This window comes from Vipera ursinii, assembly GCF_947247035.1.
Source record: "Vipera ursinii genome assembly, chromosome: 10".
Classification (NCBI taxonomy): domain Eukaryota; kingdom Metazoa; phylum Chordata; class Lepidosauria; order Squamata; family Viperidae; genus Vipera; species Vipera ursinii.
In genome coordinates, this window is record NC_139520.1 from 22,642,217 (window position 1) to 22,665,126 (window position 22,910).

The 22,910-nt window shown below is 58.0% G+C and overlaps 1 protein-coding gene and 1 pseudogene across 7 annotated transcripts; both read left to right on the forward strand.

Moving 5' to 3' along the window:
* The first annotated feature begins 472 nt into the window (after positions 1-472).
* TANGO6 (transport and golgi organization 6 homolog) lies at positions 473-18,493 on the forward strand. 6 transcript variants are annotated; one of them, XM_083370789.1, is made up of 18 exons: positions 473-608; positions 700-1,283; positions 1,619-1,735; positions 2,515-2,665; positions 3,693-3,829; positions 4,167-4,329; positions 5,031-5,110; positions 5,906-6,018; positions 6,507-6,683; positions 7,055-7,181; positions 7,516-7,695; positions 8,531-8,665; positions 9,529-9,984; positions 10,588-10,645; positions 12,582-12,713; positions 15,880-16,031; positions 17,024-17,137; positions 18,115-18,493. In XM_083370789.1, exons 1-18 carry the CDS (start codon positions 488-490, stop codon positions 18,289-18,291), a joined length of 3,174 nt encoding a protein of 1,057 aa, XP_083226915.1. In that variant the 5' UTR covers positions 473-487; the 3' UTR covers positions 18,292-18,493. The 6 variants fall into 6 exon arrangements, 3 of the variants coding, with proteins under 3 accessions (XP_083226915.1, XP_083226916.1, XP_083226917.1); XM_083370790.1 differs by lacking the exon at positions 17,024-17,137; XR_014493441.1 differs by lacking the exons at positions 10,588-10,645; positions 12,582-12,713; positions 17,024-17,137 and having other exon boundaries at positions 18,115-18,254.
* A 39-nt stretch (positions 18,494-18,532) lies between these two features.
* On the forward strand, positions 18,533-20,602 carry LOC310645226 (annotated as a pseudogene). The gene has a single exon. The product of its transcript is annotated as an uncharacterized misc_RNA (transcript).
* The last annotated feature ends 2,308 nt before the right edge of the window (positions 20,603-22,910 follow it).

A 22,910-nucleotide genomic window follows, 5' to 3' on the forward strand; every position in this document is an offset into this window, starting at 1 on the left:
CCTATCGATCCAGGCACATTGCTCTGCTCTATTCAGGGCATTCTCTTTCCTGCAGCAGAATTCTCTACGTTCCCAAGAGCTTGCCTTCCACTTCGTTCCTTTACTTAGCGTGGGGACCGAAATCGGAATTTAACTTAAAACCTTTCGTTCGCTAGACATATTTTGGAATGCATTTATTACTGAGGTTCTTTCCACTTGGGAAAGTGAGTTTGCTTTAAGGTCCTGCAGCTAATTTTGAAAAGTTTGGCTTCAGATTGATGGAAATCAGGGACCCCCTCCACTGCGCCAGTCATCATCGCGCGTCCACCCAAGACTTCGTTTCAAGCGAATTCAACACGCTGAACTGCGCGTGCGCCGGAGGACTCCCAGAATTCCTCCGGCCGCGAGACCTTCTCAAGAGGGCCGCTCCCCTTCCGCCCTCCCGCGATTCCTCTCGGCCTCCGCAAAAGGGCCCGCCCCCTCCCGAGGATCACCGGACCTTCCCAAGATGGCTGCGCCCGCGAGCGCCGGGGCCCCGGACGAGGAGGAGGAGGAGGAGGCGGCGGCGGCGGGGCTGCAGCGGGCGGCGGACGGGCTGCGGCTGCTGCTGGGCGGGAGCGCAGCCGCCGGTGAGAGCCGCGGGAGGAGGAGGAGGGGGCGGGCGGCTGTCTCTCGCCTTCCGCGCCGCACCCTCGACCGGCGTCTCCCTTCTCTCCGCAGGCCCGCTGCCGGCCCCGTCTCCGGAGTCGCTGCGCCTCGGGCTGGCCGCCCTGGAGGAGAGGCTGGCCCGGGACCCCCAGTGGGCCGCCCTGCGCAGGGCGAGGGCCGAGGTGGCCCGGCAGGCCCCGGGGCTGAGTCCTGGCCCCGAGCCGCCCTGGGCCGCCGCCTGCCAGGCGCTGCTGCTGCTGCTCTGCCTCCGGCGCTGCCTGGGCCGCCTGGCCGCCGCGACCCCCGCAGCCAGGCCGGGCCGGCCCGGGCTCCCCCCTCCACTGCGCCCCGACGCCCTGAGCATCGCCCAGGAGGGCGCCGTGCAGGCGGCGGCGCAGCTGGCGGTGGCGCTGGGCCTCCGCCCGTACCTGCCGCCCGGGGTGGCGCCCCCGCCGCGGGACAAGGCCGGCCTGCTCGCCGCCCAGCCCGAGGCCCCGCGGAGGCTCCTTGCTGCCTGTAGCGCTCTGAGGGAGGCGGCCCAGCACCCCGAGCTTGGCAGGCTGATCCTGGCGCGCCACCTGGGCGACCTGCTGGCCGGACTGTGCCAGCTGGCCTTCGGCCCCGCAAGCAAGGCCCAGGCGGGTGCTGAGAGCCAGGTGAGTGTTAAGGAGCAGCCCTTGGGGTCCTGCTTGCGTCTGCCCCGGTTCCCTGCCAGCAGCGGCCAGGCCGTCCATTTCCATAAAGTGAAGCAAGTGTGAAACTGGAGGAGGGGGTCAGAAGGCCTCCCTGGGGAGTCTGGGTTGCCCCCCCCCCCGTCCTACAGATGAAAAGGTGCTGTCGGGCAGGGAGGTGCCCATGGGCCCCTTGCCACCACCTTAGTTGGCTGAGCTTCTTGCCAGGGTCGCTGAAGTGGTACTTGCAATAAGTGCCTGTCTGCATTTTCTAGAATTCCTTTGGTCGTTATTTTTCTACCTCTCTGGGACTTTCTCAGGGCCTGACGGAAGAGGAACGGAGCAGCTGCAAAGAAGCCTTGCACGGCCTTTTGGACAAAGTGTACCAGCCCCTGGTGATCCGGGAACTGCTGCTGCTTCAGGGGGGGCCTAAGCGGGTATGACTTAGTCATGGAGAAACTAGATTTGCATCCTCTGAGTTGGCTGCATTGTGCGTGCTTGCTTGCAAATCTTTCTTCCTCTTCCTCCTGTGTAACTGAAGACTTTTTGGAGAGATCCCAGATTAGCCCTTGCATGTGGCTCAACTATGACAGTGGATACATGCCACATGAGAACCACGACATTGATTCATTATCCCAGGAGGAACAGGCACCAAAGGTATAGAACAGTCTTTCTCAACCTTGCCAATTTTATGTTGGCTGGGGAATTCTGAGCGTTAAAGTCCACATATCTTAAAGTTGGCAAGGTTGATAAACACTGACATGGAAGCTTCCTTTTAGTGAGTCATAACCCTTCCAGCCCGGTGCTGCCTCTGGAGAACGGGTCTTTTTCAGTCCTGCTTCTTGATAGCCTGTCTCTAGAGACCCTGTCAAGAGATCCAGCTTTGGCCTTTATGAAGTCCTAGCACATTAGCGCATGTATCGGTGGGAGAGGAAAGGAAGAGGCATAACAGCCCCCTTGTCTAACCTGGGATGGGATACAATCTGACTGAGCTCCAGGGCCAACCAACCCAGGCTTGTTAACTGCCATTCTGCTTCTAGGTGAATGGTGCCCTCGGAGAAGCTTACAGTCAAATAAATTGAGTCCGTTCTGTTTGGGGAAGGGCAGGGGGTGCCTCTGTTGCCTGGTGTCGAGGCCCATCGGGGCAAGGCAGAAGAAGGGGTGCTGCACAGCGGGGTTGGTCATGGTCCAGCGTGCACCTGTGTTTCTTTTTCAGGCCTCCCATCCCAGCCAGAAGAACAGCATGCCCGGTATGGCACCAGCACCAGCCTGGCTTCGGCGCCTTTGTGGGCACCTGCTGTCTGGGAGACTGTTAAGACCTGGTGGGGTTCAGGCTGTGATCCGTGGCATCCTGGAAGGAGCCGGAGGTGGGTGAGGCCAGACAGATCAGCCATTAGAAGGTTATAACGGGAGCAGAAAGGTGTCCTTTCTTCCAGTGTTTTTAAACTTGGCCCAGCCAAGTTTAATAGCTTCTATTTTAATAAATAAGGATCTGCATGAAACAGGAAAATATTTTGAAACTGGACAAATCATTGTGTGCCAGTGTTTTTTGGATCAGTCCAGTTTGCCAGAACCCAACCGGGACTTCTAGATGGGGCAAATAAGGCAACCTGGTGCGTGATCTTCCCAGGCCTTCCCGCTTACCCAGTCAGCTGCTGCCGGCCCCTCTTCTCTGCACGGCATTTCCCAGGAACCAGTCCCAGACTTTTTGCACCTCTCTTTAAAAACAGCAAGAGCAGAAAGGATAAGGAAGATCCGAGGTAGCTGTTGTGACTCAGGGCCAGCCTGTGGGTCAGACAGCCGGCTCCGATGTATCGGATGACTCAGATGTGGGGGAGGAGGGAAACGAACCGGCTGATGATGATTTGGAGGCTTTGCAGAGTCCTCAGCCGGGGACCTCTTCTCAGCTGCGTGAGCCCGAGAGTGCGGAGGAAGATGACCCACAGCTGGCCCTGTTCAAGGACGCCCGACGCAGGAGGCAGTCGAGCAGGAACAAACAAAGAAAGGCTGTGAGACTCCTCGGGAGGAGGCACAGGGAGACCACGCCCTGAGCTCTCTATAAAAGGAGTGTTTGGGGAGGGGCTGGTTGCTGAAAGCAACTTTTCCGCTTGAGAAGACAAGCTCTTGTGTTTTTGTTAACTGCGTAATTAAATCTTGGCAGATGCCTTTTAGCCTTGGAAGCTCTCCAGTCTCTTCTTCTTAAATAGGGGTTTGCCTTTACAAGGCCAGAAGAGGGCTGGTTCAGAACAGTAGCCTGGCGAGATACTGAGCTAGGCGCTCACTGCCGGGCTTGGGTGAAGGTTGCCTTCCTGGAGGAGGAGGTTGTGATTCTCTCTGGCCACAGGATGGGCGAGTCTCTGTGTGCTCGTCTAACACGGAGCCTCCGTTTTCCAGCTGGGGCTGTTGGGGGCAGTGGTGCAGAAGCGGCAGCAGCTGACTGGCAGAAGTGTGAGGCCGTAGCCAAGATTCTGTCCTCGTGTCCTCAGCAGTCTCTGTCCCTGGAGGATTATTGTCATCAGATTTGCCCACAGGTACATCTTCCGACCCTTCCCTTTACCCAGCGACTGACAGCTGGCCCAGAAACGTTTGTGAGTCGCAGCTCCCAGAGAGGCTCCTGCTGGATGGATGCCCTGCGAGGCAGAGCGCCTTTGCCCTCCATCTGGTCCTTGCAAAGCGGCTCTCTTTTCCTGGGTTGACCCTCGGGGTCTGCAGTTTCTGCTGAGCCTTGGGGGCTTGTAGCCCTGTTCCCCCCTCCCCCTTCTGGAAGTTTGTGATGGAGTGTGTGCTGTAAAACATAACTTTAGAAACATTGCTGGTGAGCATCGTGTATATTGAGCATAAAACTGCTTTTGTCCTTTTCTTTTAAAGGTTCTGCACTTGTTTCTCATCCAGGATGAGCTGACAGTGCGCCAGTTCCAACGAGTGGCAACCACAACTGTCCTCGCCATGGTGAGGCAACACCCGCAGCAGGCAGAGAAGCATCTGCTACGTCCCCTGCTGCAGCCCCTCTTGTGCTGCCTGGGGGAGCCAGGTAACGGCCTCCCACCTCTGGACGCGTAGCCAGGCTGGGGAATCTGACGATGCCTGCAGGAAAGGTGGAGGAGAACCCACTTTTATTGTTCTTAAAACTTTGGGAATTGTAAGCTGCCCAGAGTCACTTGGTTGAGTTGGCCAGATATAGATTGATTCATTGATTGAACGAACGAACACATTTCTATCATTTTAGGAGGTGGGAAACTCCTTGTTTTTTCCGGGGGCTCCTCTACCCAGAATTGGTGGCTCTGGGATTCTTAGGTCTGGGTCCTCCAGTGGGACTGAAATGTATCCCCTGGGTCAGTTTATCCATACATTCTGGGCAGCTTATAACAGTCCAGTATCAGCAGTTGAAACAATGCTGGGCAAGACAAGCTTGGTAGGCTAAGATACACTCATTTGAATCAAAGATCATATCATCAATTTAGATTTATATCCTGCCTTTGTTCTGCACAACTCTAGTGTGCATAATGGCCCTGCCCCCTATTTTCCCCTGTGAGGAGGTTGGACTGGGCGAGGGCTTGGCCCAGAATCCCCCAGCCAGGACACCATCCCATAATTTCTAGCCCGGCAGCTAGACAGCTCTCAGAGAAGGAACTCATGCTGGAATTAATGGGCTGTTTTCTTTCATTTACCGCTTACATCATGGAATATCATTAAGTGAAACCACACTGACGGTCCTTTTCTTGTGTTTGGAAGGTTCCCTGGAAGACCTGCCAGCTGGGACGGTGCTGGTGAAAGAGGAGTTGCTCTCGGGGTGCGTGGAAACAGTGCACAAGGTGCGGCACGCTTGTCTGTATGCAATGTTGGGAGAGGGAATGGAAGCCAAGGAAGGAGCCGCATTTGCTTCCAGACTGAAAATTCCTGTAGCAGGAATAGGGTCCTGTCTCCTTCCTCAGCTGTGGCCTCGCTTCTCACAGTGCTGAAACAGCCAAAATGGTCTTCCCTGAAATGCCAGGTGGAGGCGCCATTCCCACATGCCTTTCACGCTCTGCTTGAAGTACTCCACCTCCGCCGCCGCCCTTGTTCGCCCAGTGGTGCTGTCAGCTGACGGGCACCAGAATTCAGCAGTGCCCGGCAGCACGGCCAGCCCGTCTCTGCCGAAGATGCAGCCACTCCAAAGATCAGCCTGATCCAGAAGGAACGCAGAACTTGTGCAGGGCTGCCTTATACAGAGACTTGTGGCCTGAGCCGTTAGCAGGCTTGGGAGGTCTTGGAAGGCCCGTGCAACAAGCTCGGCTGCTCTGTTGGGGGTGTAAGTCCAAGGTTGGGGGGCTGTAAATACAAAGGCTGATCTTCGGCAGATGCCTCGGCAGCTTGAGAATTTAAACGCTAAATGCTCAAGACCATCTTGGGCACTAATGTGCTGTTTCAGAGAGCACACAGAAACAGGTCCACAAGGCCATAAAATGGCCAGAGATTCTTCTGCAAGGAGTTGGAAAGGGCGAGGGGGGGAAATGCTCCTGGCAATGTGCAGGGATCCTGGTGTGTGTGTGTGTGTGTGTGTGTGTGTATTAAGGCTGCAAATTGAGTTTATGCCAGACCCCCCTCCTCTCAGCTGCTCTCCCTCGCAGGTCTGTGTGATCGGTAATGAACCCTCGCCTTGCCTGTTGGGTGCCTTGCAACCTGTGCTGGGTGCCATCTTCTCCCTCTGGTGCTTTACCAAGCAGAACGTGTCCTTCTTACGGTGAGGCGCCTGGCCTGGCGGGGAAATCTCGAGCTCTCTTGTGGGCTGGTGGGGACAAACCTCCCTGGCTGGGAACTCTTCTGGTTCCTATCAGCCAAGACCCCGCTACTCGCTGAGGGCCAGGCTTCCGGTCCCCAGGAGCCCTGAGCAGTGCCAGCCTTGGCTTTTCTGCCAGGGTAGGAAGTCCCGGCCCTCCTTGGATGGGGAGGGGCGGGTTGTGTAGCTCCTTTGAAAAGAACCTAAAGATAGCGGCCATCTGTGAAAGAGGAAGACGGGGGGGGGGGGGGGGGTGCTGAGGAACAGCCAGGGCAATTAGGCCACTGCCCAGCAGCTCTTTAGTTCCCATTGCCCTGGCCCAGGAGACAGCCCCCCACGTCTGCCCCTCTTCTGGGAGAGGCAGCTTTGCTTGGGGCTGTTCGGGGCTGCCTCTAAGCAAAGCCACCTTCCCCTGGATTGGGGTGAATGCCCTCCCCCTCCCTTGTTTTCAGCACCCCCTGCCGGGAGATCCTGTTGTGGTTCCTGGAGAAGAGCGAGCAGCAGGCCTCTGTGGCAGCCCTGGAAGGCCTGGCGGAACTGAGGGGAAGCCCCCGCCTGCCCCACCCCCGCTGCCGGTTCCAGGTGGGCAGGGAAGCGGGTGTGGTGGCCACCATCCAGGAGGCTGTGAGGTGAGAGTGCTGAGCTTCCCCAATGAGAAGAAAGAGAAGACATTTGGGGGGGGGACTCTGATGCAGATGGTTGCGGTTGTGGGATGTTGGAGTGCCAGAAAACCTGGCCCGGCCCCTCCTGCCTGCCTCAGGAAGCCGGTGCAGAGAGTCTGCATGTCCAAAGGCAGCTATGTAGGATGCGCTTACTAGGAGGATTCTCAGCTTTGTATCTGCTGGCGGTCAACCCTGAGTAAAGAACTCTGCCTTCCGGGGAGCTTCGGCACTTGCTCAGAGAAGGACGGAACCGACGGGTCAGCCCAGAGCCTCCGGGCCTTTCCTGGGGCCGTTCTTCCTCCCTCCCTCCGTGAAACGTTTGCTCCCCCCCTTTGCAGAGACGAAGACGAGGCTCTGTATCGGAAGCTTTCCTCAGAGCAGTGGCGGCTGGAGCAGCTGGTGGACTTGCTGTCTCACTGCCAGAGGGGCGGCCTCGCTGGAGACTTCTTCCTAGGCTGCTTAAAGGTAGAGCCCAGAGGCGCTCAGGATGTCTCCCGCAGGAGCAGGACAGGTGCCACGTGTGGCAAAGGTCCAGGCATTGTCCTTCAAGGTCACGCTTCAGCTGTCAAGGACTAACCCAGGCAGGGGAACCGCAGTTCTCTGGGCTTAGACGGGACTCTGGTTGTAGAAGGACACCTGGAACTGAGAGTCTGGGTGGATTCCTGCGCGGGGGGGGGGGAGGGGGAGAGAAGCAAGCCACGTGCCCAGTGAACCACTGTTCTTTGTTTTTTCTGCTATGGAGCAGGACAGTTGTTTAGTCTCTCTTCTTCCAATGTGTACCCCTCCCCCGTGGTGGCAGGAGCTGACTCAGCTGGCCTCCGAGAAGGACCCCGCGTCCCCTTTGCAAGGGCCCCCCCTGGATCTGGAGCAGATCTGCAGCCCAGCCCCCCCACCACAGACCAGGCAGCTGCAGGTGCTTCGGGTGGTGGCCATGCTGACCGAGGGCTTTTCGGACTCTCTGCTTTCGGACGTCAGGCAGGTCGGTCCAGTCCTCATTTCCCCGTCGTGCCTTGCAGACCCCGGTGGCCTGGCTGCTGGGCCTGAGGTCGGCCTGTCCAGGCTGCATAACCTGGTGGCTGCTGAGAATGCAAACTCCCTCCTTAAGCGATGTGCCAGATAGACCTTGGGGGGGGGGGAAATAGGGTAGGCCTTAATTTCATCCTTTCTGGGAAGCCCAGGAAATTGCCAGGGGTGGGGGGTTGGAAGGGGGCCCCTGGCCTATCAAGCCTAGAGCTGCAGAAGTACCTCGGAGTCCCATTGTTGGCTGCAGAAGCAAGCTTTTTGGCTGCAGCAAAGCTCTGATCTGCCCCTCCTGCCCTCTTTGTCTTCTGAAGGATGTCAACGGGAGGGGGGGGCTGACTGCACGTAGACCGGGCCAGGAGAAGGCGGGATAAGCACACAGCCCAAACATGGTTAAGCCCAGCCAGACCCTCACTTTGTGGAGAGGGCTCCTCCTCCACAGTGTGTTTAGGGATTGAAAGGGCGAGGCAGGCTTGGTGCCTGTCCCATTTTGTTGCCCACGTCGCCTTCCCTGCTGCTGCCCTTCAGACCGTGGGGAAGCGGCTGCTTTGGCCCGAGGCTTCGTCCTTAGCCTTTGGAGCCCTGCCGGGTGGTCCATCCGGGGTTCCTGCTGGGTCAACATCAGCCTGTGAATCCCCTCCTGGGGGTGACTCTGCCGTTCCTTGGATTGGCGCCTGAAGCCCTGTCACGTCTGGGGCAGCAGCCGTCGCAGGTCCTGAGAATGACACATCTGCACTTGCTCTTCGGAGCTCTCTGCAGTCCTCCTGTCCTCAGGTACGGCATTCCATCCACAGGTGGTGGCGTTTGTGGCGGTCACCCTGCAGCGGGCCCTCGTGAGTCTCTCCGGAGGCTCAGTGGGCACCGTGGAGTCCCAGACGCTCAGCATGGCCATGGGGCTGGTGGCGGCCCTGCTGGGGGGGGCCCTGCAGGTGAGTAGCCAGAGGACTTGGGGGGGGACATCATTTCAGGCGTTGGGGTCTCCTGGGGCCTTTTTGGAAGCCTTTGCAGACCTTCCAGGCGCACAAAGGCCTGGAGATGAGCGGATTTTGTGTTTAGGCTGATTCTGAGCCTCAGTCAGTGACGCCTTGAAGCTTCCTTCCTCAAGTCTTGGCTTGCTGGGGCTGGTTCCAGACATGGTGCCTGCCTCCCTCCCTCCCTCCTCCTCCTGAGTCCCGGTTTTCAGGCTGGTGCTTGTTCCTCCTTTGCTGAAGCCTGCTGTGGTTTTCCGCAGGAGCAGCGCTGGGTGGGGGTGCATTTCTGGTGGGTGCCAAGCAGGGAAAAGCACCCCTCCGCCCACACGCCAGGACTCTTGAGCAACGAGGGAGGAGGCGGGTCCTTGGCCATACCCAGCAGCTAAGGAGGAATAGTGAGGGAGGGTCGAGCCCCTGGGGGGGGGGTTCCTGGCCAGCCAGCGCAAAGCCTGAGTCCTCTAGCAGCCTTGGAGGTGGGGGCCGGGTGGGGGCGGGGCTGAGCCTGGCTCCCTGCCAGCAGGAGCTCGGTGGACATGGTTTTTCCCGGCTCCCTCAAGGGCTGAGCTGGAGTCCCAGCAGGGGCTGCTGCAGTAGCTCCGTTCCCATCCCATTCACCGTGTGCACCTGCCAGCTCGGGGCCTGATCTTATCGGCCCTGCCGGAGTCTGTGTGCACGCCCATAACGGTTACCACAGCAAAGGCTCTGGGCCGCAGTGCCCCTCCTGGAGCTTCCTGCCGGCAGCCCAGGGCCAAGTTCTCAGGATCAGCCCTGCTTCCTCTCTTGGGCGGCAGCCTGCTGACTTGCTCCCTGCTGTCTCCCAGCTGAAATCTGAAGACTTTGCCAGCCTGAAGCAGCTGTTGCCCCTGCTGGAGGAACTCTCCCACATCCACCCAGAGCCCGTCATCCAGGAGCTGGCGGCTGACTTGAGCATCTCCATCTGCACCCACCGTGCCTTTTCTGCAGAGGCCGTCAGCACCGCTGCTTGCAAGACCCTGGGCAGGAGTGCTGCTGCGAGCACCGGCGTCCCAGAGGAGGCCCCCAGACCTGGGGCATCCCTGCCCCAGAAGTCCCCCAGGAGCAGCCCAGGGGAGCCTCAGGGGATGGAGTCAGTTGCCAAGAAAAGCTCTGCCCCCTGCACCCCCCCGAACCTGCAGGCGCTTCTCTCCGAGGCTTACAGCCCCGACATCCCCACGCGGGCTGCTGCCTTGCGCCGCCTCTCCCGGATGGTCGAGCAGAGGGATCCTGGAGCCCTGAAGACTCGGGAGAAGTTGCTGAAGGTAGGCAGGCGGAGCACTTCATGGGGAAAACCCCGGAGGACAGCGTGTGTGCGTGCGTGTGCGTGCGTGTCTTGGGCTGGCCCTGGGAAGGAGCTGCTGTCTCTCCCTTTGGGGCCTGCCTGGGGGATCCTTCCTGCCGAGAAGATAGAGGGCGTTTAGGTTTTCGCTCTTCTGTTTCCTGGTTTCCCTCAGACTTCAGGCATGTTCCCCCGAATTGAACCTCCTGACCTTGAGCGCAGAGGAAGCTGCTTTTTCTGGAAGAGTTCAGCTCTGCTTCCAAGCAGTCAGAATGTTTTGAGCCTGGGGGGCAGGGGCTGGTGCAGCCCAGGTCTGTTGGGCATCGGCTGCCCTCTTTTTGAGCAGCCTGGAGCAATGTCTGGAGAAACCCCTTCCTGTTCCCTTCGCCCAGCCACTTATTGCTTCCCCAGAACCAAAGGTTTTCTCATTCCTGATCAGAGCCGCAGTGGGGCTTCCAGGGGGCAAACCCCATGCCTGGACAGAAGGCAGCAGGCAACGTCATGCCCTGCCAAGGAGGCATCAGCTGAGACAGGCCCGGTTGGCTGCAGCTGTGCAGGCAAAGTGATTCTTGGTTTTAATTTTCAGGTTTTTGTAGAAAACCTGGAACACAAAGACTCCTTTGTTTATCTTTCTGCTATCCAAGGTAAGCAGACCCAATCGGGCTCTTGGTTACTGTCCGTGAAAATGCAAGCTCCTCCCTGTCCAGACACCTCTCGGTGATGGGGCAAATACTCCAGGAAGGATGGTTGGCGGCGCCCAGGTCAGAGGCAGGAAGCCCCTCTGCCTGGTGCACATGGCGGAGGGTCTTCATTAGTGCAGTTCTGCTTGGAGAACAGGAGGAAAACCAGTAACCCCACATCTCACCTGATCCTCTCTGCTGGCCTCCCAAAAGGCCTGTTGATCTCCCACTAGTTTGAGCGCTGCTCATGAGACCGGCTGGTCTTCAGAAAACAGCCCTCCTGCTTCTCCTCTTCCCCAAGGAGGGGGCTGCTTGTTCCCCAGGCCGGACTGGAGGCATCCCTGGGAGAGGAGGGGACCTAAGCACGGCCGAGATCAGTTGATGCCGCTCCCTGGTCCGCTGGATGAGCTGTCCTCTTTCAGCTCTTCTGGCCAGCCCCTCCCTTGCACCCGTTTTCCTTTCTCTGGGCAACGTCACCTTTCTGGGGAAGCCACCAACTCCTCAAGGAAGCAACATCTCCCCTGCTTCCTTGGGAGGAAATGAAGACATTTCACAAGATCACTGGGGGTGGATTGCTGTGCAAATATTGCGCTTGCAGCCTGGAAGCGGATAGAAGCGCCGTTCCTCCTTCCCGCCTTTGAATTGCACCCCACAGCTGCGCTTGCGTGTCGACTGTCAAGAGAGAGTCGTTGCTTTGAGTAGAGGGGCAGCTCTTCTGGAGGCTCTGGGCCTGGCCAGCACTTGGTGTCCCCACGGGGTGGACTCTGGAGACACAATCTGTGCCAAAAAAGGCTGCGTAACCATGAGGCACAAAGATGGACATGTCGGCCTTCTATCCCTTCGCTGGCTCTCGGGCGTCTCTCGGCCATCCCGTTCAGCAGCTCTGCTTCCCTCGGGTGGGCTTCCTTGCCGAGTGCAGAACTGACAGCTTGATTTCTGGTCTGGGTCTGGAAGGGAAAGTGGCACCGTTAAAATGTGGGAAGAGACAGGTGGGTCAGCTCCAGGTGTTGCGCCAAGTCTCAGCCCTTTAGCGGGAACCCCTTTGGACCCCACTTTTGTTGGGGAGGGAGGGTTGAAGGAGTGCTGGCCAGGCCGGGAGGGCTGAGCTTGAGCAGGTAAAAGGGCTTCTGCCTCTGCCGTAGGTTAAGACTCCCTGGCGCTGCCAGCCTGGGGCACAAGAGTGGCTCCTTCCGCGTTGCGCAAAGGGCCCTTGCAACAGTCGATGAACATCCTGGAGTTGACTCAGAACATCAAGGAGGACTTCTGGTGATGGGCAGGGAGGAGAGAGCTCCCTTCGCCCTAATTCTACACACACAGAGGCTCTTTCCAGAACAAGCTCCTCTGCTTCTAGTTTGGTGGACAGCCAAAATCAGCTGAGTGGAGAGCTTCAGTCCCGCTGGGGCCACCCTGCCACTTGCTTGCCTCTTGGCATCCCTTGCTGTTTTGTCGATCATTTCGTTGCTTGAAAGGCCAGAGAGGAGTCGATAACCACCGAGGTCTCAGAAGTGGCAAACGGGGACATTGGCAGCCTTCTGCTGGCCTGGGTTGTATAGCTGTGATTAATCTCAGGGCACCGAAGTTCGGCTTCTTCGTGTAAACTCTGCCACAGAGAGCGTAGGCGTTGTGTATCTTCCACAGGAGGGTTTTTTGATAGTGAAATGAAGAGGGCCGGTTCTCTGCCTGGGAAGAGAAGCGCTTCCCGTACCTTTAGGGGAGACGTGGGTCAAAGTCCCAAGAGCTGAGAAAAGCTGCCAAGGGGATCAGGACCCTCTGTGGCCAAGGGCAGGTTGAGCTGCCTGGCCCTTCTTGACCCACGCGAAGGCTTCTGCCCGGTCTGTGGCCGAGCGTGTCTGGGGCTTCCAGCCCCTGGGCTGCCAATCCTGCCTCTCCCCCCTTCCAGGTGTGGCCCTGCTGTCAGATGCCTTCCCGCAGGACGTCCTGCCCCTCCTGCTGACCCAGTACGCCAGCGCCCCGATGGCGGAGACCAGGATGAAGGTGGGGGAGGTGCTGCTGCGCACCACGCGAACCCTGGGTGAGTGAGTCAGCCTTCCGGGATGGGCCTGCGGGGGCTGGGGGGCAGGCCTTCTTGGCCAGAGTGGCCGGGGCAGGGAGGCTTTTCCCCTGGGGCCGATGGCCTCGCGGCCCACAGTAGCATCCCCTGCATTTGGAGGGATGGCTGGGGAGCTTTGGGAAGACCTTGTAAGTGCCTGCGGGGGACACCCGTCTCTCTCTCAGTCGCTGGGCCGAGTATTCCCTCCAGGTGGCTGAGAAAGCTGCTGACGGAAGCGAGGCTTCTGTCGTGGCCCCCAAAGTGTCCTCCTCCTGCCACCCTGGGCCTTGGCTTTGGCACCCTGCATGCAACTGAGTGGGCCTGTTTGGTGACACCCCCCTCTTTATGCCTAGAGACTGGGGGGGAGGGGCAGAGTCACCCAGAACAGGTCTCTGCCTTCTGGAGGAGCTGCCTGTAGTTCAGTAAGGGGGGCGTCCGCCTCCTCAGGTCCCTGAACCGGATCTGGCATCCAGCTTTGCAAGAAAAAATTAAGCCAGTTTGGCCATAGCGCCACAGAAACCTGGAGCTGAAAGCGCTCTGTGAGGCCATAGAGTCTGACCCCTCCTACCATGCTCAGCGCAAGAGTCTAAATTAAAGCCTCCTTGCCTCCTGCAGCGAAGGTAGCCGACTCCTCTTTCAGGTCTCTGGTTCCATGAATGAGTCACTTCCTTTCTCTGTGTTGTGTTTGATCCCCAGGAGGGTTTGGGGCTTCTGGCTTTCCCAATAAATGAACAGCCGGGAACTTGCCGGATTGGCTGCTTCCTCCAAGACAGAAACGGAGTGGCTTGCCTGGGCTTGAGTCCTCTTCCTCCCGTTTTTGAATGGCTCGCCCCGAGGGCTCGATCTCCACTGCAACCAGCTCAGCAGGGCTGTTCTCATCCACCTGGCACAGCCCAGAGGTGTCGCCTCCTGCCCCCCCATTGCCTGAGCACATGGCACCCGCCGCCCCCCCGACCGGTGCCCATCCCTCACCCAGTATAATTGTCTTCTGTGGATGTGGAGCCTAACTCCTCTTTAAGCTCCCATCTGGCCCAGATGTTTCTCCATCTGCACCTTCCATCCACTGTCTGGCACCTCTGGGCCCCCAGGACCAGGCCTGGGCCCCTTGGCGTTTCTTGCTCTTTGGGTCCCATGGCTGGTTTTGCTTTGTGGCAGGGTCTCCCTCCCCATAGTTTATGGGCAGCCTTTGAAAGCCGCGGGGGTCTCTTGTCTTCTTCCTCTCCCCTCAGTCTCCGTTCCCTCCCTCCCAAAAACATTTTGTTCTTATCCCTGAAGATGGAAGCTCAGCTTAGGTGCGTGCACGCTCACACACACACATCCCTCTGCTGGAAGTCCTCTTGGCTCCCTGAGCTGCTGCTGGCAGCGAGCCCTGTCTTTAGAGATAATCCCCTAATTGCTGCCTGTGTGCTGGGCGCTGGTCTCCTGTCTCTGCTGGGGGTGAGGGTCCGCATCTCTGGGCGTCTCCTGATTGCTCTGCCCAGCTTCCCTGCTCCTATTCTCCACACAGCTCCTCAGCCCTGGGAGTCAGCTGAGCATAAACTGTGCCGTCTGGGCTACTGTGCTCCTAGCTTGCAGGCGTGCCTCAGGTGCAGCTGTCAGTTTGGCCCCCGTTGCAGGCACGGGTTAAGCCTGGTAATTGTGCCCCACTTTTCAGGGCTGCAGGGCTGTGTTGGGGTCTGCCTCGTGTTCTCAATGACCCCCCTTTGTTGTGGCGCCTTCGAGAACCGTCGTCCTCCAGAAGACACCTGGGGCTGGCTGGGTTCTGCCTTCTGCTTGAGGCGAAGTTCGTAGACAGCCATCTTGCTCAGACGGGCCACAGGGAGACTGGCCCCGAGGCATTCTGATGGAGGAACTGGCGTCCTACCGATGCCTTCCTTCCCGAGATGGTGGTGGGGAAGGGCATCCAGTCTCCGCTCCAAGGAGAGCCCTTCTGCCAGCCTTCAGAGGGACAAGCCTTGGGCCAAAATTGTCCTCATTTGGAAACAGCTGTGGGTGGGCATCAGCCTCTCTGCCTTGTAATTCTTGATCTTGGCAGGGACCCCATGTTTCCACGAAAGAGCCAGAACGTGTGGAGAGGGAGAGAGGCCAATTGGTAGCCATGGGACCCCCTCTTGTTGTAGACTTTTTTGCCCCGTGGCAGAGAAGCTGCCTGGATAGGCCCTCCAGCACCTTTAGTGATGGTGTGCAAAGTTAGTAAGAGTCTAAAATTTGTTCATGGCATCGTGGGCCCCACGAGGACAGGTGCACAGGCAAGTGAGGTTCTCGCTGCTGCTCTGCAACGGGGGAGCAGCACCAGCGCATCCATCGTGGCCAGAAGTGGCTTCTTGCAAGCCACGGAAAGTGAAGGACGAGGCGCTCTGTCGCTATTGAAGGTTTTACATGGGGAGCTGAGTGGAAACTCATTAAATCTCCCCTTCTTTGGGGATGCCCTTCTCTGTGTTGCTTCGCAGGGACAGAACAGCCTGTGATTTGGGAGGCAAGAGCCGTAATTATTGGTGCCTTCCAGCAGTTTCAGAGACTCAAGAAGGTGTTCCTGGCGCCTGGTCCTCGGCTTGGGGATGCAAGCTAATTTCATTCAGTTAAAGGGGGGGAAGGCAGCCGGTGCTTGAGGCTGAAGCGCTAGTTGGATGATTTTATGTGAGCAATTTACCGATTGTGCCCTGCTGGCTCAGGAAAGAACTGACGCCCGCTTTGCCCAAGAGGTGTCACTGCGGGAAGCGCGTCTGCTACATGGGAGGAGTTGCCTAGCAACACCCTCTCATGATGTCGGGGTCCCCGTGAGCAGCTCCTCCATCAAGGCTTTCCTTCCCCTGCCAAGGATCGAGGCCAGGGGGTCCTCCAACCCTGGAGAAGGCAGAGAGGGAGGGATGTCGGCCTACGGTGCGAATCACTGCGCGGAGGGGGCTCTTTGCCTTCCAGGCCTGGGATGGGTGAGCCCCATGCCTGCTCACAGACAACAGACCGGCTGCCTCCTGCCTCATCTTGAGCTGGTCCCTGTCCCTCTGGCTGTGGCCCTTCCCCAGCTGCCTGCTCAGCCGTGCCCAGGCTTGCCCCACCAGTCGGCTTCCCACCTTTGCAGGTCCCTTCTCACAGCCAAGAGCAAGCGCTGCTTCCGTCACCCGGCCCTTCTTTTTCCTCTTCCTTGCAGGAGATCTGGTCTTCCAGCACCGAGACAGGCTGATTCACACTTTCCTGCGAGGAGTCCGAGATCCTGACGGCTCCCTCAGAGCCAGCAGCCTCTCCAACCTGGGAGAGTTGTGCCAGATCCTTGGTTTTCAGCTGGGCTCCGTGGTCCACGAGGTACCTGCCCCGTTTTCTCCTCCCACACCGGCCACTGCTCCTGCCGCAGCTGGGAATTTTCTGGCTCCCCGTGGATCTTCCTGCTCCTGCCTTGCCTTTCTAGAGATCCACTAAGTAGCAGCAGCAGCCCAAGGGTGTGAGGGTCATGCTCCTCCTCCCAGGGAACGGAGGAAGACTACACTTTACACATTTGAGTTTGTGCATGCACATGTGTGTGGACAAACTGGCCCTGGCCCTCCACTTTTACCAAAGCCACTCTGATATTAGGAGGTGGTCTGCCCTGGCCGCCCCTCGGGCAGAAGCATCCTCCTGTCATTCCCACGGCTCTGGCTGCAAGGAAAGGGCAGCAGGAGGGGAGGTGAAAGGCACAAGGGAATGCAAGGGAACTTGTTCGAGGTCTGCTTTGCGATGTTGGAACTGTGGCACCCTGTGTCTTGCGGATGCTGTTGTGGCAGCCGAGCCCTGAAGGAGTGTTCCGTTGTGGCTGGGCCTTTTGCCAAGGCTGCCCTGGTCCTCCAGCACGTGGGCAGGAGGTGCAACTTTCCAGCCACGTTTGTGCAGCTGAGGCTGTTTCTGGTGCTGCAGCAGGCCAGGTGCCAGCTGACTCAGCAGAAGCTCCTGCTGCTCCTGCAGTGTGTGGAGAAGGCAGACTGTCCTTGAGCCCAAGGAAGGAAAGATGCAGCTTGGGGGGGGGGGGGGAAGCCACAGTCCTCTGGGTCCCCTTGGCCCCTACTTGCAGATCTGGCCCTGGGACCAAACCACAGCAGAGCGGTGTGTGCCACCAGAATCACGACTGGGTCCAGATCTCTGCTGGGGAGCAAGTCAGCCCTCAGGGCCTTTGAGGGATCCAGAGATCAGTGCCTACTTTTTCTGAAGGCAAAGGAAGACCGGCTTTCACCTCTTGGCTCCCCTCTGGCGCCCATAGCCTCCCACTCTGCCTTCCTTAGCAAGGTCTGGAGTGCTCTGAGAGGCCCTGCCTTTCTCTCCGACAGCTGGCGTCCTGCTTAGCAGCTGTGGTCAAAACCGACCACGAAGCTGAGGTCCGTAGAGCCGGGGTCCACGTGGTGGTGCTTCTCCTGCGGGGGCTCAGCACAAAGGCGGTGGAGGTGAGACTCTTCTTCCTCCTGAGCAGGCCAGAGGCTACCCAGCCACACGCTGCCCTCTTGCCTTTGGTCCCTGCAACGGGCAGCTCTTCTGATGGCCAAAGAGGCTGGGGGTGTTCTGTGTGTGGGGGGGGTATTGCTACCCTTTTGAGCCTATCCCAGAGGGGATCCAAGGACGGAAGGAAGGGGAAGGGGACTTGCTTACTGCTAACCAGCCCTTGACCGCCAGCCGTTCCAGGCTCCGCCTTCACGGCTGGCTGCGCCCAGGGCAGGCACTTGGGCAGCTCTGGGGCAGCCTCTCCCTGCCCCACCGGCTGTTCCCTTGGCAGGGCTTCCCTGTAGAGGGGGAGGAGGCTGGCCGTGTCCTCCTGTCAGCCAGGCTTGGAGGAAAGGAGCCTTCTGGACATGCTACAGGGCTGGTGTAGCCCCTGCCCGAATTCCTGGAGGAAAGACCAGGACAGCCTTCTGCCCTTTGGGGGGCGGGTCTGCTTCCTTCTTTACAACAAACTAGCTTCTCTCGGTCCCTCAGCAGAGCTGCTGTGTTCAAAGGGTTCACCTTAACCGTCCCTGGCCAGTTCTGCTTTGTTGCATCCATCCCTGGTACCAGGAAATGCCACAGAAGAGGTGGGTTCGCCCAGCCTGGCGTTTACGGGCAGGAGATCACCACTTTCTTGGAACTGGCCCAGAGTAGTTTGCCTACACCTTTCCTCCAGAAAGGTATGCAAGATTCATTAGTGCCATGCTGGCCTTGAAAAAATCAGGAGGTGGTGAGTTCTAGTTCCGCCTTAGGCGTGAAAGCCGGCTGGCTGACTTTGGGCCAGTCGCTCTTTCAGCCCAGCCCACCTCAGAGTTGCTGTTGTGGGCGAAATTGGAGGAGGTGATTTCCCCTCTATATATTTTAGAAAGGTGGAATAAAAACCTAACCCTACCAAGGCTGCTATTTTCCTGAGAACTCTTCTGATTCCTGCTCCCCTTCCCAGGTTCTCCACGGTGTCCTGCTGGACCTCTACCGCCTGCTGAAGTTCGTGGTGCGCTGTGAGCAGGACGAGGTCACAGTGCTGCATGCTCAGCTGGCCTTGGAGGAGCTGGACGGCCTCCTCAGGACGCTCCTCTTCCCCCCACAGACGCTGCAGAAGAAGATTGAGATCCTGCCCTAAGGCTGCTGCTCCAGATGGCCATGGAACTCTGCCCGTGGCTTTCCCTGGCATCTCCCGTATGAACTTTGCCCCTGTGGGGCGGACTCTGTAGGAACTCGGCTTTGTTGCAGGAGGGCTCCATCCCCACTGAGAGAAGCACTGAAGGGGATGGGGGCGGATCGGCCAGGCAATAAATTCAGCCCAGCAGTGGCGTACCTGGAAAGGAGGCTGCAGAGTCCTGGGGCTGGCCGGAGGGTCCAATCTGAGCAGGGCTGATGATGCACCCTGGCTGGGAACCTGCCTGGCGGCCTCTGAGAGGCCTTGTGTGGCCCCAAACACTTCCTGGGCTGCGTGGCCAATCACGCCCGACTTCTCACTGGGAGGGGTGTGGCCCAGAGCAGGAGTTGGGGGCCCCTGAAGGCCCCATCGGTGCAGCTCCTGCACAGGGAAAGAGACCCTCTAGGAATCCAGGCTTCCCCCTCCTCGGTCTCTCTTCCCCTGGGCCTTGCAGGGGCTCTGTGTGTGCTGCCCAATGCTGTGGCCCCCATCAGCGGGACGAGGGGGGGGGCAAAGTGGAAGCCGAGAGCTCTGGGGTCACCACCAGCCTGGGAGGCTTTGGGCCAGTTGTCCTCTGGCCCAGCCTACCTCGCAGGGTTGTAATAGGGAACAGTGACAGCTGGGAGGGGTGGGGGCAGTGCCAGAGGAGCAGGCCTCCCCTGGGGATGCTTTGAAACGGCCGACAGCCCCCGCCCACCCCCCAGGACGGCAGAGGGAGCGGCCGAAGCGCTGGAGCCGATGTGGCCGCCCTGAGTCGCTGCAGCGGAGAGCTGTCATTGTCTGGGGAGCGTCTGCCGGCCGGTCCGCCCGGACCCTCCCGGAAAAGGAGGCGGTACCTGGGCCCGCGGCGGAGGGTGTCCGCCGGGGCCGGCGGCGCAGCGGGCGGCTTCCCTCCCTCCCGGTTCGCCTGCTGCCAGCGGCGGGGCGCCTCTCCCGCTCGCGGGGCCGCTCCGTACTCGCCGCGGCCAGCGGGGCTCGAGAGGGGCAGCACCCGGAGTCGGGAAGGTAAGGCGCGCCGGCTGCACAATGGAGCCGCGGGGAAAGCGGCGGCTGCCCGCCTTCCAGAGCGAAAGGGGGCAAAGCTCTTAAGCGGCGCTTGGCGAGACCGCGGTCGGCTGCCCTCACCCGGCCTTCTGGAGGCGGCGACCGGCCTCCGCCCGGAGGGGCTCTCTCCGTGCAGCCCTGCGGGGGGCGGGTGACTGGTGCGCAGATCCCTTTGGCTCCTGCGCGTCTTTGCAGCAGAAGAGAGAGCTGGAGGAAAGCCCCGGACTTGCGTGGAGCTGTGGTTGCCTTCGAGAGGCTTGGAATTAGTCCGGGGTGGGGGAGAGCGGAGAAAGGCGAGGCTGGGCTGCCTCAGGAGAAGCGGGTCAAGGAAGTCCCGCTGAAGAGGGAGCTCGATGCGGAAGGCGCCCCGCAGCTGCGGTCGCCCCGGAACGCCCCAATAAGCCTTCGTCGGGCTGGTTTGGTTTGGCTTCGCGCCTGAGATGAAGTCAGCCGTAGTAGTTGCAACTCTGCTTTATGGTTTCGTGAATTTATGAACCCGGCCAGTGATGTCATTAGTAATCCGTGATTTAGGCTCATCTCCGGGACCGGGTCGCACGGAACGGGAAGGTAGGAAAAGTAAGAGCTGGAGTTGAGAAAGAGCCCCCGGCAGAAGGAAGGAAAGGGAACTGCAAGCAGAGGAGACGGGCTGGTTCGCGAGGAGCCGGAAGGAAGGAAAGGTAGAGAAGGAGGCCGGCACCTGCGTCGCTCCCCTGTCAGCGCGTCTCGTGCCTTTGATTCCACGGGCTTCCTATCTCGCCCTCTCTTCTGCACGCTTCCCTCCTGCGGAGAGGGCTGGGGGATGAGCAGCCTGTGCTTACAGAGGAAAAGGACGGAAACGTGAGACCGTTCGAGCCCCGGGCGTATTTCCGCCAGCAGCAGCTCTTGCGTGCATCGGAGGGACCCCGCGGTCCTCCATTAATCGAGAACAAACTTTAAAGAAAACATCTGGAGGTCCAATCGCCCAGGTAGAGGAGCCTGGTTTCCCGGCCTCTCCCAGCTCCTCGCCCGTATGCAGCCCTCCCAGGTGCTGTGCCAGCTCAGCGGCTCCCCTTCTCTGCCAAGGGGGCCGGAGACTGGGCAGCTGGCAGGCGGGCTGGGGGCAGGGGTGGGTCGGTATAGTTACTGTGTGCGCTCTTAACTGGAACAGCGTGGGGAGAGTGTATTTCAAACACTTGGGTTGTAAAAAGACAAAATTAACTTTCTGGAGCCATTGTAGAAATCAGAAATAGACTTGGAATGAAGCAGGCTTGACTTAGATAATTCATGGAATTATAAAGTTTATACTCTGACAATTTCTGGGGTAGGGTAACAGCATTCTTATAGGAAAGGGTGTTGAGCAGTGGGACAATGGGGAATCCAAAAGGGCCTTTTTTTGAACACGGTCCAGGGCTTGTCTGGCAGAACATAGCTGGATTCTTATTTATGCTTCAACTGTGGTTTATGGAACAAACCATAAGAGCCAGATTCCCCCAGTGTACTAACTCAGAACCAAGAAATGGCATCAAACCGGGATATGTGAATCAGACCTTGGAGTCTCTTTGCAGCGAGAGGTGGAAGCTCATAATTTCAAACAAACAAACAATCAGAATAGAGCTGGAAGGGATCTCGGAGGTCTTCTAGTCAGCCCCCTGCTCAAGCAGGAGGCCCTATACCATTTCAGACAAGCAACTGTCCAGTCTTTTAAAAAAACTCCAGTAATGAAGCACCCACAATTTCTTTGGAAGCTGAGAGGCCCTGAGATGTGATTTTAGGAAAGGGAGAGAAGTTCCAGCACTCATCTTGTGCAAGGCCCAGAAGTAGAAGTACTGGAGGCTCTGTTGGGAAGAACATTGAGCTCATCAACTTAAGTTCTGTAATTATCTGCAGGGTTCTTACGCTTGAGAGGGAGGGCAATGAATCTTCAGATTCAGTGGGAACCACTGTGGGTCCTTCAACTCACATTCCATTGTCTGTTGCCCGTTAAGGCTAGCATTTAAAAAGGGACTTATTACAAATAAGGAGCTGTCATCGCCTAGTGACTGCCTAAGGGAGGTGAGACCTAATTCTGGCTATGGGTGCCAAACCAGGTAACCAACCCTTCCTCTGCATTCTTACACTTTGTTTCCTTCAGGGTTAAACTTTGTACGTTTCCTCCTCTAGTATCAATCTGCTTGTTTCTCTTCTTTGCTGACACTTCATAAGCACAGCAACTGCAGCTGAGGGGTGTTAGGGCTTCTCAGGGGATGATTGATCTCAAGAGGAGAGCCTCTCACCTTATGGGAAGCTTGCTATGCTGTCCAGATAAGGGAAGCCATGGGGGATCAGCCAAGCCAAACTGAATCTGGGCAAACCACTCTCTTGCTTACGAGGAATCTGCTCCTTCAGAGGAACAATTTGTGCATGGTTTGTGTGAGATTAGGACACAGAAGGGATTCGAATCCAGAGTTTGATTATGAAGTTAGCAGGACTTGGCCTTCCCCAACCACTTATCTTCCAGATGTGCTGCATAGGTGTCCACGATGCCTGCAAGCTTAGCATTTGGGGACATGGAAGGATGTCTAGAAGAGCACCATTTGGGGGAGCTGGTAGATCCTCTCAGGAGAACCCATATCCACCTTGGCCAAGGAGTCTTTGGGCCAATTCTTTGCCTTGAGCAGATCAAGGCAAGGTGTTGGCTTAAATTCATTTTTATGCAAAGAGCAAAAGGAAGAAGGCAGGGAGGGGGGAAACACAATCTAATAATAGATTTGCCTGACTGGATTTTGAACTCTATTCTTGATGCAGATCTTTCCACTGTAATTTTACGGGCATTGTGATTTCCTGGGAAACTTCTGCAGTCGGTAGACCTTTGTGCTAAATTTATCATATGAAATTAATCTCCACGGTTATTTCTGCTACATCTGAAGACAAGGGGTGTGAACGGGATGTGTGTGTTTGTGCGTGTAGGTGACAGGCAAGCAAGAACAAGATCCAGTGAAGAAACAGCATTGCAATTAACTGTTCCTGCTTTGTGAGAGAAATGCTGCTTTCCCCCAAAAGTGCTTCTTTTAACCAAGCAGGGCCCATCTGAGCCCAGAGCCTCTGGAATGGGGCCACCTGGACTGTGGGCTCCCACACAAAAAGCAGCACCTGGAAAAGGAATCATCCAATTGGGAAAGGGCCTTTGGGGACCTTCCTGGACCTTTGCTCTATCCCAGCCCTAGTTGAAAGCTATTGGGGAAAGTGGGGGGGGGGGGAGAGAGAGAGAGATGTATGAAGGCTATGGAATCTGGTGTCAATTTGTAAGGGCATTTGGTTGGTCTAAGCAGTGGCTGGGGGCAACTGCCTAGGCTCCCCAGCATTTGCACCTTCAAACCAGCATAACAGGACCATCAGAGGCCCCGGCAGCCTTAGTTCCCCACCCCCTCCCACCACTGAAAAGCAACTAGGGGAGTGTTGCTGACGGCTTTCATCGCCCTTTGCTGGAAAATTGCGTGTTCTTGGCGGCGCCTCTGATCCGTATCTCGAATGGGGTCTCTCTGGATCAACGGATCGCTAAATTGGGATTTGCACAAGAGCCG

Bases quoted from the DNA above. Each gene is read 5' to 3' on its own strand.
- TANGO6 (XM_083370789.1), top strand. From the start codon at position 488: ATGGCTGCGCCCGCGAGCGCCGGGGCCCCGGACGAGGAGGAGGAGGAG. The intron at 6,019-6,506 runs GTGAGGCGCCTG...CCTTGTTTTCAG, and splicing joins CAGAACGTGTCCTTCTTACG to CACCCCCTGCCGGGAGATCC. The intron at 6,684-7,054 runs GTGAGAGTGCTG...CCCCCTTTGCAG, and splicing joins ACCATCCAGGAGGCTGTGAG to AGACGAAGACGAGGCTCTGT.